Source organism: Mchenga conophoros, linkage group LG17 (assembly GCF_057382185.1).
Source record: "Mchenga conophoros isolate Kocher_MC1m ecotype Shallow Benthic linkage group LG17, M_conophoros_male_GT1.1, whole genome shotgun sequence".
NCBI classification, from domain to species: Eukaryota; Metazoa; Chordata; class Actinopteri; order Cichliformes; family Cichlidae; genus Mchenga; species Mchenga conophoros.
In genome coordinates, this window is record NC_140542.1 from 36,964,664 (window position 1) to 36,982,879 (window position 18,216).

Below are 18,216 nucleotides of genomic sequence, written 5' to 3' on the forward strand. Positions count from 1 at the left end.
TGGTCCACTTTATACTGACTTTATAAGTGGTTAAAAAAGTGGGCAGGTGGCACCTCTATAATGACATACTACAGCAATTAAAAAGGCTGGTCTAGTTATTTACAATTGAATTATTCAGTTACCCTTTATTTTGCAAAAAAGGACAAACGCCTAGCTTCCATAGCTGTAGCAATTAGCTGGTATTATCTATAATTGTGAACCTAAAATGTCGAGCACAATGAGTATTATGAACTTTCAAGCTTATACCAACAAATCAACCACTGCAACATCTCTTCTCCTTTTGTTTTTGTGATTTCCTTTTGAGTAGGCCGTCACTGGCATCTGATCCTTTTTCCTTGTACAGCAAATGTAAAATTTCTTAATTCTTTTTCTCGTCATGCAACGTAAACACACACTTAAAGCGTTATGTTTTTGTGAAAAATTCGCCCTCAAAAACGCGCGGTGAAAAAAAGTTGACATTAAGCGACAATGAGCTGGTCCTGATGTTTTGACTGTGTTTGAGCTACAAGCGCACTTGTTGCCACATGCAGCGATCTGATTGGTCTACTTTTTGGAAAAATTTGAAAAATGACACAATCAGTCTGATTGGCTAATTTTATAACACAGGAAATATTTTTTCAGTCTGGTGTAAAAAGAGTGGCCTTAAAACTGACTGTTAATTTAATTATACCTTTACAGTGTCCAATGGCTGCATTTTGATTAGTATTTTAGTTTGGAAGGAGGTTCCTGGGTGGACCTCCTGCTGGAAAAGGACATTGCCATGCATGTTAGGTTAACTGCTGATTGTAAATGATCTCTGGAAGTGCGACTATGCAGTCGTCTGTCTCTCTGTGAAGGACTGGAAACATGTTGAGGGTGTAACCTGCATTAATGTCGGGCCTTTCTCTTACAGTATGAAGTGCCTTGAGGCAACAGTTTTGGAACTATACAAATAAAATTGAATTGAACTATCATGGCAACTGGATAGCTGGTAACCCCCCATGACTCTGAGCTGTATAAGGAGACAACAAAATAGATGGATTCTGGCTGATATTATAACCATGGCTTAGTCTTATGTGGTTTTGAAACACTACAGAGACATCACAAAGACAGGCCCTAAAATAACAACTTGCTTTTGATTATACAGTTTTAAATTCACATACTCGAGTTCAATATCTTGGATACGAAAAACACAAACACACACACCAACCGAGTGATTTATTATTGGCTTATCCACACGTACATCTGGAGTGAACACATCTGGGACGGATGGGAAAGAGGCCCACGGATTCGATTCATTTGCTATGTCACAAGACAACTGTTGTTATTTGTGCGTCTGCTGCGTTGGACTCTTTCTCTTAAACATGTTGCTTCTTCTGATTTGGGCTGTACACTGAAAAAAATATGTTGTTGGATTTACTTAATTCAATGGTGGACATTTGTTGCACACAGATGTTTTGCTTTGGCAGCAACTTAAACAATTGAGTTAAATTAACACAATTTATTCATGTTCAATAAACCTGTGCAATTTGTGTTGATAAAATGTGACTTAAACATGTTTTGATGAAGTAATTTGAGCTCTTGAACTATTTTAATCCTTCACAATTTTCTCACTTTATCCCAACACCATTCAATAACTTTTACCCAATACTACTTGGTCACTTAAATACTACATGTTATCTTCAAATTACATTTTGCTATTATATTCTAGTATCAAATACACAATTTTCAAATGGAGGCCTTATAACAGATTGTATTGTTCTCTTCCAAGATGGTTGCTGGCATCCACCAGTAACCTTTCAAAACAAAATGTCTAATTTCACTGCATTGACAGTAGGTAAAGAATTAAACTGACATTACTCCACTACTGAATCTATATAAACCAACAGTTAAATAATGTCAGTTCTTCCGTGTTCTCTGGAATCAATCACAGCAAAGAAATTAGACTCTTTCTTTTGAAAAATGTTGGGAAAGAACAATACAAAACATTCTATTTAAGGCCTCTGACGTCAAGATTCAGTTAAACAACAATTATAACTAAACAATTTGAGGTAATGTTAGTTTCCATTAACATTAAATTAGGTTACTGAATTGGCAAACACCTTCCTATTAACATTACCCATTTTACCCCAATAACTAAAGAAATTAGCACTTGCAGGTCAAAACCTTTATTCAAGAGATGCAAAAATAACATTGATACAGTGACTGTCAAAAATTACGGCACTGATCATACTGTGACATCTTGGTTCAAAACAGCACACTTAGAAATATTCAACGTTCTTTACTTCAACTGAATGAAACTGAAAATACCATTTCACACGGCCCATATGGGATATTTAGACTGTATAACTGTTCACGCTACATCTCTTCACTAGTAAAAGAAAGAAAAAATACAAAGAGAAATTTAAAAATGCTGCCAAACAGACAGAGAACTTGTACAGAGCAAAAGGAAAAACAAACAACAACAACAACAACAAAAAAACGGCTCGTCTTCATGGCAGTTGCAGTGTATATAAAAATGAACCCTGCGATCTGTTCCTGGAATTGAGCTTCAAAAATGCAGCAGAACAAGTGTGAGATTTAAATGTCTTCTCACCTAGAGCTGGTCACCTCACATGCATAACAGTGAGCTTCGTTGCAGGAGCAGTTTTGTCTTAGTTGTGAGCTTTTCTTGAGAGCTGAGTTGCTTCCAACTCCATTACCACCCTTTGAATCACCTCAAAAGTGTAGCAGAGTTGTGATGGGTAACTCATATTGAAGGAATAAAAAAGGTCCAAACAGCATGGCTACTGCAAAGGTCACGTTATCCAGATCTTGAAGAACTACTATACCCTCGATGATGATGCCAACGTCAGAAAAGTCATTGCCTGGTGCATCCTCTGGAGACAGATGTTCATTGTGGTTTTCTCAATCTGTGCAGTGGCCTCAGTCAAGTCCTGGTTAAACACAAAACATTTCTTTAAGATTCCTTTTTAAACTCATCTCTTTTGAATCTACCAGTTCTAATGTTAGAGTAATTTAAACCAATGCAAGCAACATAGTAAATAGCTATAGCCAAAGAGTGGCCTGCCATGCTGCCATTCATGGTCTAACAGAGTTTCTAAGAGAGGGTGAAAAACATAATTTCAAATGCTTTACATTAGTTTTTCTTAGAAAGACACCGGCCCATCAGAAATCCAGGTTTTGTCACTCAGAAGATGTTAGAATTTAGACTTTCAGCCCCACAATTTGGTTAGCTGTTGGTCTTTTTTTTTTTTTCAAACAAAAGCTAAATATTGGTGGGATTTTCCTTTGTTCACTAGAATGACAAATTTAAAGTTTTTTCACACTGATGTGACCCCTAATACAGGGGTGGGGCCTCAAGGGCCGGCGGCCGAGTTCACTACCAGGCCTCATGTGAACTTCAAATTATTAAAGAGGACTACTGGTCCTAACTGGTCCAATGAGGATCAAGTGGATAACTAAATGCATTTTAAAATGTTGCAAAGCCACAATCTACTCATAAAACACTCACCATGAACTCCTGCACCAAGATGTTGCAATTGTCTTTCACACAGATGTGGAGCACTTTGATGAGACTCCCTTTGAGCATTAATGTCATCCTAAAGTATTATAACAAAGAAAACAGAGATTTGTGAACTTTTCAGTAGCACAGAAGAAAATGATCCCAGACAAAAACTTAAACCAGTCAACATGCAACACCAGCATCTACAAAGCAATATCAAAAGTTCCTGTTTGACATCAACTTTATGGATATATAGTTTCCAGAACATTTATTTTTTTAAAAAGATCAATTTTTCTCAGTGGGCCAGTAAATGCATGACGAAAATTATGGCATCCTTTCGGTGGAATCAGTACTCACAGGTAATAGTTGACTGTTTCAATGGATGCAGCATAAAAATCTTTTACTGACCTAATGCAATACATATACACTTTGTAGTTAAAGAATTTTAAAGTTCTTACTGTCATCATGGCAGCTACATCCTTTAGCTTTGTGCCCTGTTCCCCCGATCACTTTGCAAACACTTTCAGCAGACTGTCAGAGAGAAACTCAGCTCCGTCAGAAACCTGTAAAGGCATGGTTGGGATGCACTGGAATGCTGCATTTCATCTGAAATGACATAAAATTATTTTGAAATAACAGCAGGCACTGTGCTTGGTTAATAATCAGTAATGCTTTGTTGAATAAAAACTGTGTTTCCAGATCTTATGGGATTAAAAAAATCCAAAGATGTTTATTTCTGATTTGCAACCCAAGAACCCACAAGTTACAACCTCATTTTAGTTCAAGTGTGCATTAATGTGAGTCCAGTAATCACCTTTCTGACAATACATACAGGTATAAGTCAAACCTATGGCAGATTTTGGATTTCTCAGTTGTATTAATAGGGTGGTCTATTTGAGTATGCATGCACCTAATAATTATAAAAAACCTATTATAATTAAGTTACAGAAACCTTAAGCGAAAATAGAATATACTTTCTTACCATAACACCTTGAACCCACAATCCATCAGCTGACTCCTGGTGAAATGCAGAATAGAGGTAATCTCTCAATGTGCATCAACAAAAACAAAAACAAAAACAAAAGGACAGCAGGTGAGGGCAGGAGGGGTAGGGATGTAAGCTAGCATAATACCGCTGATGATATTAGCTAAAGCTGTTCAATGTCCAAAATCTCACTAACACCACGGTGCAGTAAATACACAATGTAACTGAAGAGTCAGTTGACAAATCTATTCACACAGAAAACCAAATTATGTTATGAGTGCCTCGTAATTAGGTTTAATGTGATATTACGGCTCTTGTGCCAAAGACAAATTCAAATGAAAAAGCGCCAATTCTTTGATAACAGATAAAACAGCAAATAAGCTAACGGCTCTTTTTTAGCATGTTACATGGCGGCACTTTAGACGTTTAACTACATTTGGCTGAAATATGGTAAATATTAATTCAAAAAATCAAGACATACCAAAAAACGTAGAGTTGGCTGCTCGACTTGACTGAGATGGATGCATTTTTTAAACCACGATCCAAAGCCCGCGAGATGAAATCACGCGTGGTTTCACGAGATTTAACGTTGCTATCTTATTGACTTACTTCACCTGAACATGATATAAACAATTTAATACACCCTTTCTGCATATCATGTAGTTTTTACACTATATAGTTACATTTATCTTTAAAACATGAGGCAATTGTGTTAAATACATGCAAGATGCTTACATAAATCCAAGAGATGGCCAGTCCCTTTTTTTCAGTGTACTTTGGCGATTTCATCAGATCTGCTCTCTTTCAGCCTGACTCCAGATGAAAATAACTATAACCTGTGCCAACTTGCATTCTGATCTGTCTCTGGGACTTTTCCAGCCACGAAACGATGCGAAGCTAAAACAAAGCAAACAACAGAAATGGAGACGCTGGCATCAAAAAATTGATTGTCACCAGCGTGAGGCCTTTAATGTCAATTTTGAGTGATGTCATTATCACCACAGTAAGCCGCAGTACTTATTTTTTCAAACGAAAGGGCAATCAGATTTCAATTTGCAGGCAGGAAAACACATTTTAATGCCATCTGTAAACATAACAGGCCCGAAACAGTCTCGGCTGAGGATGTAATGATGCTCGGTGCAAATGGGTCATCTCTCGACACAGATAAACTAGCAGGTAGACCTTTTTGGGAGGACTAATAATGGATTGGATTTATATAGCGCTTTTCAAGGCACCCAAAGCGCTTTACAATGCCACTATTCATTCACTCTCACATTCACACACTGGTGGAGGCAGCTACAGTTGTAGCCACAGCTGCCCTGGGGCAGACTGACAGAAGCGAGGCTGCCATATCGCGCCATCGGCCCCTCTGGCCAACACCAGTAGGCAAGTAGGGTAAAGTGTCTTGCCCAAGGACACAACGACCAGGACAGAGAGCCCGGGGATCGAACCGGCGACCTTCCGGTTACAGATACGCTTCCCAACCCCCTGAGCCACGGTCGCCCAGCAACTAGAAGATTGGCAGATACATAAATCAGAGAGTCAGAAAGGTGGATAGGGACAGAGCTATGACAGATTAAGTTTGTCCGCTCTGCTGTTCATAATGTTGGTGACAGGGATGAAGATAAATATACAGTAAGAGAGGCAGACACTCAGTAACCAGATCTCTCTGCGAGAGAGACAGAAGCAACCGCTCAAAGACATCCAGAGTTTCACCGCTGCTTTATTATCATCCTTTCTCCTCACATTTCTGTCCATTTACTTCTCAAAATCTAATCACGCACGGGCAAACGGCCATACCTAAAGCCTCACGCGCACCCGCTTACATACACACAACCACGCGAGTGCACAGATGTCATGCACAAACACGCACGTGCCACACAGGCGCGCCTGCACAGACTCCAAAGTCCATAGGGTCACATTTCGTTCATTTAGTCACATGTGTGCAAACACGCCCGTACAAGAACACTTATCCTGCTGCTCTCACCTCCGGTGGTTGCTAAGCAACAGCACATATCCACAGATTGTTTACGGAGCCTTGCAATATAGTTCATCTCTAAAGGGAGGCGAGGCAGGGACCGATGACACAATCCCCTCAGATGAAAAGAATAAGCTGGTCCATCCCTTCGCAGGCAAGTGGGCAGTAATGCAATGAGTCCTCTTGCTCCCCACTGGGCGACGTGAAGCGACAGATGACAGAAATGTTTTGTGATTTAATAGCGTGTCGCTGAAGCGAATGCACCCATCTGAGATCTCTGGTGCTGAGAGGCGAGGCATGTGACATCGTGTGCCATGCATCGTTATTGTTTTCATTAACTCTGAGGGCAAAACTGATAAAAACACACGTGAACTTTTCCCTTTCGGTGCCAATGCGATGTAGAAATAATAAAGGCTGTGCTGTTTGAGCTCTTGAAAAGATGACACATGGACACAGGTCAATTTTTTCCAGTATACTACACATGAAAGGGCCTCTAAGTTCGGCAGTTACAGACTGCTGACAAATTAAAGGGAAAAACCTGAACCCTTGACCCCTTCATTGACACACTGGCTTTGTAAGGCTATACGGCACGTATCAGCATCCCTTAAAGGGAAGGGTTACTGAAAATCAGTGCAAAGTTGTTTTGGGTGATCGCCTTTATCTATTTGCTCATTTGATGCTGAACACTACAGGCTCTGTTTAATTTTACAAAAGTCTGTTGCTCTGGGAGAACAAGCAGAATAAATCAGACCCGTGCGCCAGACCCGACGGAAAGGTTTGGTGATGTTTCCACTCACATGACTGTGTTGATTCCTGAAAGCTGCTGGAACATCTGAAGACCACAGCCCACCACCAGGGCTCGTCGTGTTGGGGGGTAGGTCAGCATCCGCCAGATCACCGGGCCGTCTGAGAGACACAAGCAAAGGTACAGAAATGAGTTTTGCACGCAGCACAAGATAAGATAACTGCTATGAGGAAAACAAGGCTGAGACAGTATCTCAAGGGCGACATGTGAAAAAGAAACCAGGCGTGAAAGTGCAGTTCCTCAAATGGCCACTGGCTGGCTCCATCACCAGAGATTTCTGTGTTAAATTGCCCAAATTTACAGTCATCAACTGTATGTTTTCCTTTACTACATCCATGAAATTTCTCTGAGGTCTTCCTTTTTTCCTCTTCCTGCCTGACATCTTCAACATCCTTTGTTTGTATATCCACCATCCCTGCTCCGCACATATCCAAACACCTCAGCCTTGCCTCTCCAACTTGGTCCCCGAACCTCACAGCCTGAAGTGTTCCTCTGATGTAATCATTCGTAATCCTGTCAATTCTGTCTTAACACCTTTAACTCTCCTGTGTTTTTGTCAGTACCACCATCTTCAAACCTTCTTGTAACCCTTCCCTTTGACTCTTGCTATTATCTTCTGTCACAAATCACCCCTGACACTCGTCTCCACCCACTCAATCCTGCCTACACGCTCTTTTCATGTCTTATATGCAATCAGTTGCTTTGGATGGTTGACCCCAGGTGCTATAAAACTGCATAAAGATTTATGAACATGGCATGAGGTGCTAGAAATACAGGACCACCTGCCTTCATAAGTGCTTTAATTCTTCTTGGCACAGATTCAACAAGGCACTAGGCAAGGCAAGGCAAATTTATTTGTATAGCACAATTCAACAACAAGGTGATTCAAAGTGCTTTACAGAGACATTAGAAACAAAAACAAATAAAAAGCATGATTTAAAATTGATTAAAACAAGCAAACAAACAAACTAACTAAACACACACATTTCACACCTGTTCGCTAATTGTTCACTAGAACAATTTCACAAATATTTTGGTCCATATCGGTCATTTGGTCATTGTTAAGTTCAGGAAACCAGTTTTAGAAGATGTGACATGGTGTGTTATCCTGCTGGAAGCAGCCATCAAAAGATGGTACACTGTGGACATAAAGGGATGGGCCTCAGCAACAATACGTGGGTAAGCTGTGGAGACGATGCTCAGTTGTTATTAAGGAACACAAAGTGTGCCAACATATATTCCCTACAATATTACAACAACACTTCTGCCCATTGATACATTAGATGATCGGTCCATGGTGGGTGTATTCGGGTTGTTAACGTCAAATGCTGACCCTACTTTGTGAAAGTGGCAACAGAAATTGAGACTCATGAGAGAAAGCCAATCTTCTGTTGTCCAATTTTGGGGAATCCATGCAAATCGTCGCCTCAGCTCCCTGCTCTTAGCTGGCAAGAGTAACACCCAGTGTGGTCTTCTGCTGCTGTAGCCCATCTACTTCAAGGTTCAATGTGTTTTTGTGTTTCAGAGATGCTCTTCTGCAAACCTTTGTTGTAATGAGTCCTTTTGAGCTGCCTTTTGAACTACTTTAACCATACTCCCCTAACCTTTGGAATCAACGAGGGAATTTTTTCACCCAGAGAATCTGTGCTCACTGGATATTTTCTCTTTTTCAGATTATTCTCTGTTTGGTTGCATAGATTAGCATTTTCTGAATTACTCAAACCAACAATCACGCCACATTCAAAGTCACTCGAATCACCCTCCGTTCCACAATTCTGGTGCTCAATTCAAAATTCAGCAGGTTGTCTGGACCTAAATGCGCTGGGTTGCTGCCATGTGATCGGCTAATTAGATATTTGCATTAGTCAGCAGTTGAACAGTAAGTAACAGTACGTTAGCTGGCTGCTGCTGCTGCTTTAATATTTAACACATATAGATGAGAGTGTTGTCAACCACACAGCTTTAAAAAATGTCAAACCGTTCTCATTAACACGAGTGGAACAATGTTCAGCTTAACCATGATCTAATTAAAAAATGCCACCAAATATTTTCAAACCGCACACAGGAAACTCAGTGGGTTTGTCACCATTAGTTATCCATAACAGATTTCTGATTTAGTGTTTAAGTTAGCATCATGAGTCACACTCTCCTCAAGCTGGAAGGCATAGCGGAAGCAACCATGTGACCAAGCGAAGATCTCTTACACAAGATGCTGAGGTTTTGTTTGTTCCAGTGATGCCGTCCTGTTGCTCTTGAATGTTTTGGAAAAACATGCAAATTTGCCTTATTTTCTTAGTGCCATTTTCCTCTTTCAGATGGCGGATATCTCACTGTGGGATGGAGCAAATATCTGAATTTGGCTTTGGCCACACAGAGTCCTACTTGGCTCATCTTCGGAGCCAGACTGCGATTTCCAACGCACGCAGACTAGTGATTCCTTCGGGAGGAGAAGTCTTAATAGGATGAGAGAATGGCTGGACAGGCATGGGGCTCTGGGATGAAGAGGGAGACATCCAGAGTGCTAACAGATCAGACAAACAAGTCTGAACACACACACACACAGGTAATATCAGGATACACAAGTGACTGTGCAAACACGGGCAGAAAATACAAACGTATCACAAACAAGGATGCATGAGCCTGCACATATGAGCTGATGCGCACAGACTGAGTATTTTGGAGCAGCTGTGTGTGGGAGGACTTTGGACCAGTGAACATCTCCTTTTGCTGTTTGACAAGCAGATCAGACTCTGTAAAGGAGGCTCCCGCTGACACACAAACACACTTAAGCCTACCTTTTAATGGGTGCCTGTCAGCCCTCGTTGGAGGATATTATCATCAACTTTGAGTCTTTTCAAACCTGAGATGCCGCGAGAGGCTTTTTAACTTTCATCTGTTTTTCCACATTTTCACAGAAGACTTCTCCTCATCTTTTTATTTTGAAGAGATTGGAAGCAATTCTCAGTACCTTGTACCTTAGTAATAAAAGCACTGTTATATGCTTAATATATGTCAATATGGGATTGACATATACAATATGGGATTGTTCAGACTTTGAAGTTTTAACAAAATCATACTTTCATACACAGTCTCCTATTATCAGAGGCTAAACATTAATGAAATAATTAACTGTCAGGCAGTTTCATAATATTGAGGATTGTTTTCTAGTTATTTAATGACAAACGAATTAGACAAATCAGATACTGTAGAAGGTTTGGACTTGATTTCAAGTGTTAAACTTGTGCAAGTGACCGAGGCCTGCGTTAGACTGAAAAACTAAAATAACTAAAATAACCATAGATTGTTAATTTGGAGTGGCCAAAGACTGATTTCTTTTCTTGGTTATGAAAAACCACAATATCACATTTATGGAAAGAAATGAAAAGTGTTTTCTACAAGATGCAAATCACTGGTTAGACTCAAGAATAGGAAGGTTAGATTAGACCTCATCAAAAAAACATCTAAGAAGAAAAAGAAAATTCTGGACAGAGGGAACCAAAGTTTTACCAGAATGACAGGAACCATAAAGTGAAGAAGGAAAGGAGCAACTTCTGATCCAGATCACATCACATCATTTGCCAGACATGGAGGAGGCATTTACACATATGACTTCTGAAGTGTACAAAGGTATACTCTCTGCTTAAATTAAGCGAAATGTTGCAAAACTGATTAGTCAGTGGTGTACAGCACCAATGGATAGCTCAAGGCATAATCCAAAGGCAACCCAAGAAATTCTCCAAGCAAAAACATGGGATTTTCTTCAATTCCCAAGTCCGTCACTGGAGCATATTTTTTCGACTATTAAATAAAATACTGAAGAGAGACGCACAAATAAGCGGCACCTGAAGGTGTCTGCAATAAATTAGAACATCTCAAGGTAAGAAAACGATTCAGACAGTCATTGTCAGCAAAGGATTTTTAACCAGGTATTAAAAACAGTCCTTATATTTGTTTGTCCAGTTACTTTTGAGCCTCTGAAACTGGACTTTGAATAAAAATGTCTGCATTAAAATCCACAAATATAAGGTCTGACTATGCTGATCCTAAATAACCAAAATACAAAGAAATTGTGTAAAAGCAGAATGCAATCATTTCCAAAACTTTCATGAATAAATATGAGCACATTTGGAATTTGAAGGCAGAAATATACTTCAAATAAGTTGGGATGGGGTCACAAAAGACTGGAAAACTAAGTTCCTTTTCCAACTATATCTCATGTAGGTGGATATAACTTGTAGAGGAACAGCTTCTTGGAAGTCACGATGGGCAGAGGTTCACCAATCTGCAAAAAAAACCAATATCTACAAGTTGTGGAATTATTTCAGGTTAATAAATAGATGGATAATGTTCCTCAACATAAAATTGTGACTTTAAATAGCAAGTTATTTAGAGTACATAATATCATCAAACGATTCTGAGAATCTGAAGAAATCTCTGTGCACATTGGGAAAGGCTTAAAATCAGTACTGGACATCCATGATGTTTGTGCCCTGCAGCGCTGCATTAATCAACTGAAAACATCTGGGGCATAATGAAACAAGAAAATACGACAAAGACTGTTGAGATGCGAGAATACTACCATATTTTTCAGACTATAAGGTGCACTTAAGATCCTTTCATTTTCTCCAAAATTGACAGCGTGCCCCAATAATCCGGTGTGCCTTATGTATGAACTCTGGTTGTGTTTACTGACCTCGAACCGATTTTATGTGCGTATGCGTACATGGTGCTCAAAAATCTGTCAAAATGTTTTAGTTCGTCTTTATCTGACTGTTTTGCTTCGCTTAATGCGCCTTATGGTCCCAAAAATATGGTATATCAGACAAGAATGGGACAACATGGGAACTGAAGAAGCTTCTTGGATGAGAGGTGAAACATCTTCAACAAACTTACAGAAGTCCAGTCAACCTGCATGACTGGGAATTTACACAATGGGTCAACATTCCTCTCCAAAAGGACAATGTGAGCCAATATTAGACTTTAACACAAAAGATATGGTTATTATTGAAACACAGGGCCACTAATGAGAATTACTAGACCAGCTGATTTCTGGGAAATATAGGATTCCAGAAGTTTTGCATATTGACTTTTACTAGAGATTTAAAAAAGAAAAATCAGCCAATCTCAGTCGCTGTTGCCCAGATTTAAACTGTTTTGTAATCATGTGCTCATGGGTCCACTTTTGTGATCATAAAATTCTAAATTGCTGGACTCATTAGCAAATGTGTTCAGGTTATGTAAAATATTTCTTTACTGTAGCTTCCTTTTACTCGGCTCACACAGCCACTATATGTTTCTCTAAGCAGCCCTGTTATTGTTTTTTAAGTCAATGTTTAAAGGAAGTTCTCCACAGAGAAAATAAAGAGAAAGCAATGTGTTTATGGTCCAAGCCACGTCCATGGCACAGGTTGATTTTTTGATCCCCGCTGAGCAGACCATGGGACTCTTATCTGATTAGCCGACAGGGAAATCACAAATGAACTATCGAGAGGTTTGAAACCTAACGGCCGAATGGAGGCGAGATAAAACACACGTTCACGTGCAATCAATTAAAGAAACGCTGTGTATTTTTCCTGGCTGGTTTTTCCCCACAGAATACCACGAGATCAAGCAAACAGTGTAAGAAAAGGGTTATGCACAGACTCTCAGACAAACTCGCAAAACACACAGCTTCATTTCCTCAGCTGAACACCACCCAGCTGTAATTTAATCAGATGAGATATTGAAAAAGAGGGATGGCAATGAAAAACAAGCCAGCGGGCTACCAGTGAGCCACAAGCGCAGTGATTGCGTCTCATAATACTGCCGTAATTGCACGTTCGTTTTCCACACTGAACCTTTCCAGTTACATCTGCATCACTTGAATTCGATCTATCCACAACAATTTAGCCTAAAAAAATGAAATACAGTTCATGTTGTCTTGTGATCAAGCCATACAGAAGTTCAGTTGAGTTGTGGATCATAGCTGAGAGCATGAAGCAAGCAAATATACACGATGGGATAAGAGTTCCTAGTAGAAAGAGGCACTTAGAAACATCCTTAGACACACAGACACTCACACCAAGCTCAACAGGGGAACACAACTATCCACACAAGCTGTGATTATACTTCCAGCATCACTACCTGCACAGATCTCCTTTGATTGCTCATCTTATCGGGTTTCAATTCAGTAAATAGCTCCACTCTACCACTATAATCCGATTTGTTTGTGCAGTGAAGTAGGGAAGCCTGGGATGTGTGTTTAATGTCTCCAACTACTTCTTTGCATAATCTTTGATATTCTTTGAAGGAACGTCCAATTAGTGTTTTCCCTTGGCTACTTGCTTTTTGGGAAAACATTGCTAGTCCAGTCAGATGTTTCTTTTTATTCATACTTCAAACTCGTGCCATACTCAGCTCCATGAAATATGCAGCAGGAAGAGGAAAAATACAAGGAGAGGAATAAAGACTTTGTTGGAAGCTTGCTTTCCAGGAAACTGGAATGCTTCCACTGATGGGACTTATAATTACAGATTTCCACATTGATTTGTAAATCTGTGAAATCCTTTCAGTCTGTGGGTCAGTGCATGGTCAATACACCACAAAGGGATACACTGGGACTGAGCAATGCCCAATCAAGAAAACAAAGAGGCTCGATGGAAGCGCATAAAAATGCAGGTTCAGACTTTTAAAAGGAATGGTCTTGCATTTAAGTTAGACAGGAATAGCTACTCCTATCCCATCCAATCACCACGCTTTGGGGAAGTAAGTGGCAGGAAACAGGCTACACTTCTCAGACAAGCAGGCTGCAATCAAGGACCGAGGCCTTGGCAGCCAATCTGTAGCCCTTCTACATCAACCCCCATCCCCCCTCTAATTATTTTTTCCACATACTTCCCCTCTCCTCATACTTTTTCTCCTCTCCTCTGCTTCCTTATGTAAGTAGGATCATGACATCTCACATGTCACAATAAGAATCCTGAACAGAAAGTCAAAACTAGTAGAGAATAAATAACATCATCTGAAGCACGGTGTAGCCTCTAAGGTTCTTGATCATTAAAGCAACTTTAGGATTTTCACGCACAAAAGAATTTAACTTTTTGGAAAAATAAAGTTTTTCTCTGAAAGTTGATTAAACTTTTAAAACCTTCAACAAGAATCTAGGGGAAGCTTGGCTAGATTAGCATCACCACTGGAAACATTTGGGGAAAGAAAATAAAGAAGAGTCAAAAGAAACCTTTCAGCCATGCTACGGGTGCCAACCTCTGAAACTTTCCTGGTGGCATCACATGATTGGAACCACAAAAACAACAACAAGCTAATCCGAGCAGCAGACCAGAATAAATAGCTGTTCATAAGAAATGTTAGATAAATCTTTTTATGTTTTGTGTGTCCATCCATCCATCCATCCATCCATCCATCCATCCATTATCCTTTGCAGGGTCGCGGGGGGTGCTGGAGCCTATCCCAGCTGTCATAGGGCGAGAGGCGGGGTACACCCTGGACAGGTCGCCAGTCTGTCGCAGGGCCAACACACAGGGACAGACAACCATTCACACTCACATTCACTCGCACATTCACACCTAGTGGTAATTTGGATTTTTTCCAATTAACCTATCCCCACAGTAACACCTCAAAATCCAAAATGCAGGGGACTTTCATGCCCTTCTCATTTTTTTTTCTTTGTAGTACACTGTATGCATGACTCTTTACATTTAGCTTATGGCAGGAAAGTAAATGAACTTGTTAAAGTCCTGAGTCTGGTGCCCCAGTGTCCATGTTTTTGAGTATGGTTAATATTTCTAGCTTTTGTATCAGTTATGGTTGTTGTTGGACTGTGTTTTCTTGGGTTAAAAGGATATTCTAAGTTGGATTAGTTTCTCTGATTGGCTTATGTTTTTCTTGTACTTTTGGTCTTCATGTTAGGTTATTTAGTTTCTTGCTGTTAGTGATTATGTTTTACCTCCCTCAGTGTCTAGCCTTGTCTTGCGTTTTGAGAGTCTTGTCTCTGTTTAATTTCTCCAGTCACAGTGTAAAGCTTGCGTGTCTTGTCCGCGTCTATGTATTTGTCATGCTTCCTGTTTTATTTTGATAGTCCTTGTCCTGTGTGCAGTGCATTTAGTTTTGCTTCCGTTCTATCTCGTTATGTCAGATTCGTCCCAGCTGTGTTTCCACCTGTTCCCCATCCTCTTGTTATTCTGCCTGTGTGTCGTGTGTACTTCCATGTTTCCCCAGTCATGTCAAGTCTCTTCCAGTCACCTACAACCAGTCAGGAGTTTCTTACTTGTAGTTCATGTTTGGTTTGTTTCTTTAGTATTCATATATTTTGTTTTTAGTTTGTTTTTGGCCAACATTAAAGCTTCTGCCTTTAGTTAAGCATCCTGTCTCCGAGTCCTGCGTTTGGGTCCTAACCTAGCCTGCCACACAGCTCACCATAACAGAACTATTCCTTTAACTACGTAAAATCATGGTGAAAGTTGCAAATGGTGGTGCTTTAAATTCAAGCTTTATTAGCATATAATAGTACAGTCACAGATACAATCAATTCACTATAAACAAAAAAAAAAATAAGCAAAAATTGTGATTTTGTAACATGCTGTTGTTTATAATGCAGGATTACAGTTGAAACTGTGAAATGAAAAATGCCAGTAATTTACTGTAATTTAACAGGGACAAGTTTTGCAGTACAGGAAACTCTTCTAAGATGCTAAATCACAAAAAAATAATTTTCATGCATTTTTTATAGCCCTATACTGTCATGGTCCTGGGTCAGTGACCCAGTGTTTTTGGTTGTTGTACTTTTACTTTTGATAGTTTTATGTATTATGACTGTTGTGCTTTGGTTTCCCGGGTTTAGCTGTGTTCCCTCTGGTTGGTGTCATCCCTGCCTGTGTATCCCCTTTTGTGTAGTTAGGTCTCTGTGTTTAGTAAGCGTTTCTTAGTCTGTGTCTTTGCGTGTATGTGTTCCTGTTTTACTTTGAAGGTCCCTGCCTGATGTCAGTGCGTTCTGTTTACGTTCCCCTGCCTCGTCAGCTGTGATGTCTTCCAGGTGTGTTCCCCTCCTGTTTCCCATCCCTTGATTCCTGGTGTGTGTATTTATAGTGTGTGTTACCTCGTCCTTGTTGCTGGTTCGTCTGTGTCTCTCCGGCCGTCATTCTGTGTATTTCCCTGTGCCTCCCTGCATCTCTGTTTCTGGTTAGTTTCTGTTAGTTTTTCCCAGTTTAGGTTTTCTTAGTTCCATGTTCACCCTCGTCATCTCTGCTGTATCCACATTTGGTTAATAAACTCACTTGCACCAGAGCTGCTGCATCTTGGGTCCTAAATAATCCACACACGGCAACCCGTGACATATACAGACAGTTTTGAAAGAACAAACCTAAATTATTATAGAAGATCTCTTCAAATTTGCTTCAATCTTCAATCGCTTTTACAGCGTACAGATTGTGTATCAGTCTCTGTCTTCTAAATCCTTTGTTATTATACTATTAAGTGAGAGTATTGGTGTCATAATCGTCAGCTCTCAAACTCCTCATAAAATGATAGATTTCAGAGTTAAGCTGGCATCCGAGTCCTTCCACTTGTTTTCATTCTTCCTTTCATTTCAGAACACAGACGACCTTTTGAGAACAATTTATTTATGTGCTCTGATTTTTTTACCCACAAATAATAACAACCACTTTGACATCAAGAGGAAAAATGGTATGTTGAGAGGAGGTCGAAGAAAATTAAATCTTGCAAGAAGGATGCTCTCAAGTACTGGTTAGGGAGGCGATTCCTGTGTCAGCCAGAGGTAACTTAAGTCACCTGTATCCTACATGTGCACCCCATTGTTTTAGCTGGTGGACGTAAATCCTATTCCAACAGGGCTTCAAAGTCTAAAATACTTTTTGGAAAGCAGGAATCTCATTTGGTTCATTCCGAGATAATTGAGAATCACTCAGGTCCTGTAGGGCTTGGGAGAAAGAGCATTTTAAGTGGAGCTGATGAAATCTTATCGGTAGACCAGACTCCCGTCTGCAGATGCAGGGTAGCAGCTGTGTTTACCTAAGGGCACTGAGGGGCCAGCAGTTGCCAGGAGCTGAGAACCAGACAGACAGATGGATGGATAGATGGACGGATAAATGGAGTCACACACATGAAAGAAAAATCCACAAGAGTGGCAAGGGAGCTTACACTAATTCAACATAAATATGACACCCTTGAGCACTGACAGTAGAAACTCTTCCTACTGGCAGTTTCATTCAGGATGACTGACACATAAAAAGCTTCTGCGTATACTTTATCACCACCTGGACCAAAGGAGCACTTCACATCATTTAGCGTTGCACTGTAACTTTGCCAGACTCATACGAGACAGTAATAGATTAAAAACTGATGCAGCATAACCAGAACGACCATCTCTATTCAGTGCCACTCATTCTGTGTTAAAACCTGAATCACAGCTCTGTGAAGCTGTTAGGCTAATGTTTCCTCAGGCCATGTAAGCTCATTTCTCTCGAGCTCCACTCCTACAGATGTTTCTTTTTTAAGCTCTAGCTTATGCTAAGAACCGGCTGCTTCTGGTGCCACAAAAATCTTCTGCAAACATTTTACATATGCGATAAGAGAGATGTTAGGATTCACATTTGACCTCATAGTTGTAGACAAGCATTCCATACCCAGATATCCAGAACCAAAGAAAACCTAAATAATGAGGGAAAAAACTGTACCAAAGTCATATGGAGCATCAGCGGTTCTCTATTACCCCTATGCAAAAACACACAAAGCATCGTGCAAAGGAAATTTATATATGCGAAGACACATTATATAAGGCAAAAACAGACTTAATTATAATGGGCTTGAACGTCAATATTTGGTGTTTAATCTTCAACGGAGCCTGTAATTTCATGTAATTTGTTTAACTAGCCTTCAGGAATGGTTCTCACGACTTCTTGAAGGACATTCAAAGCTCTTCTTTGGACGTTTGCTGCCTTTTCTTGTGTTCC

At 40.0% G+C, this 18,216-nt stretch overlaps 1 protein-coding gene across 1 annotated transcript in view; it reads right to left on the minus strand.

Annotated features, from left to right (window-relative positions):
* slc2a13a (solute carrier family 2 member 13a) overlaps positions 1-18,216 on the minus strand; it is a 106,777-nt gene that overhangs the window by 36,307 nt on the left and 52,254 nt on the right. The window contains exon 4 of the mRNA XM_085252394.1: positions 7,245-7,353. Within this exon, the coding sequence (XP_085108520.1) occupies positions 7,245-7,353 (109 nt within the window). The remainder of the gene's footprint in view (positions 1-7,244; positions 7,354-18,216) is intronic.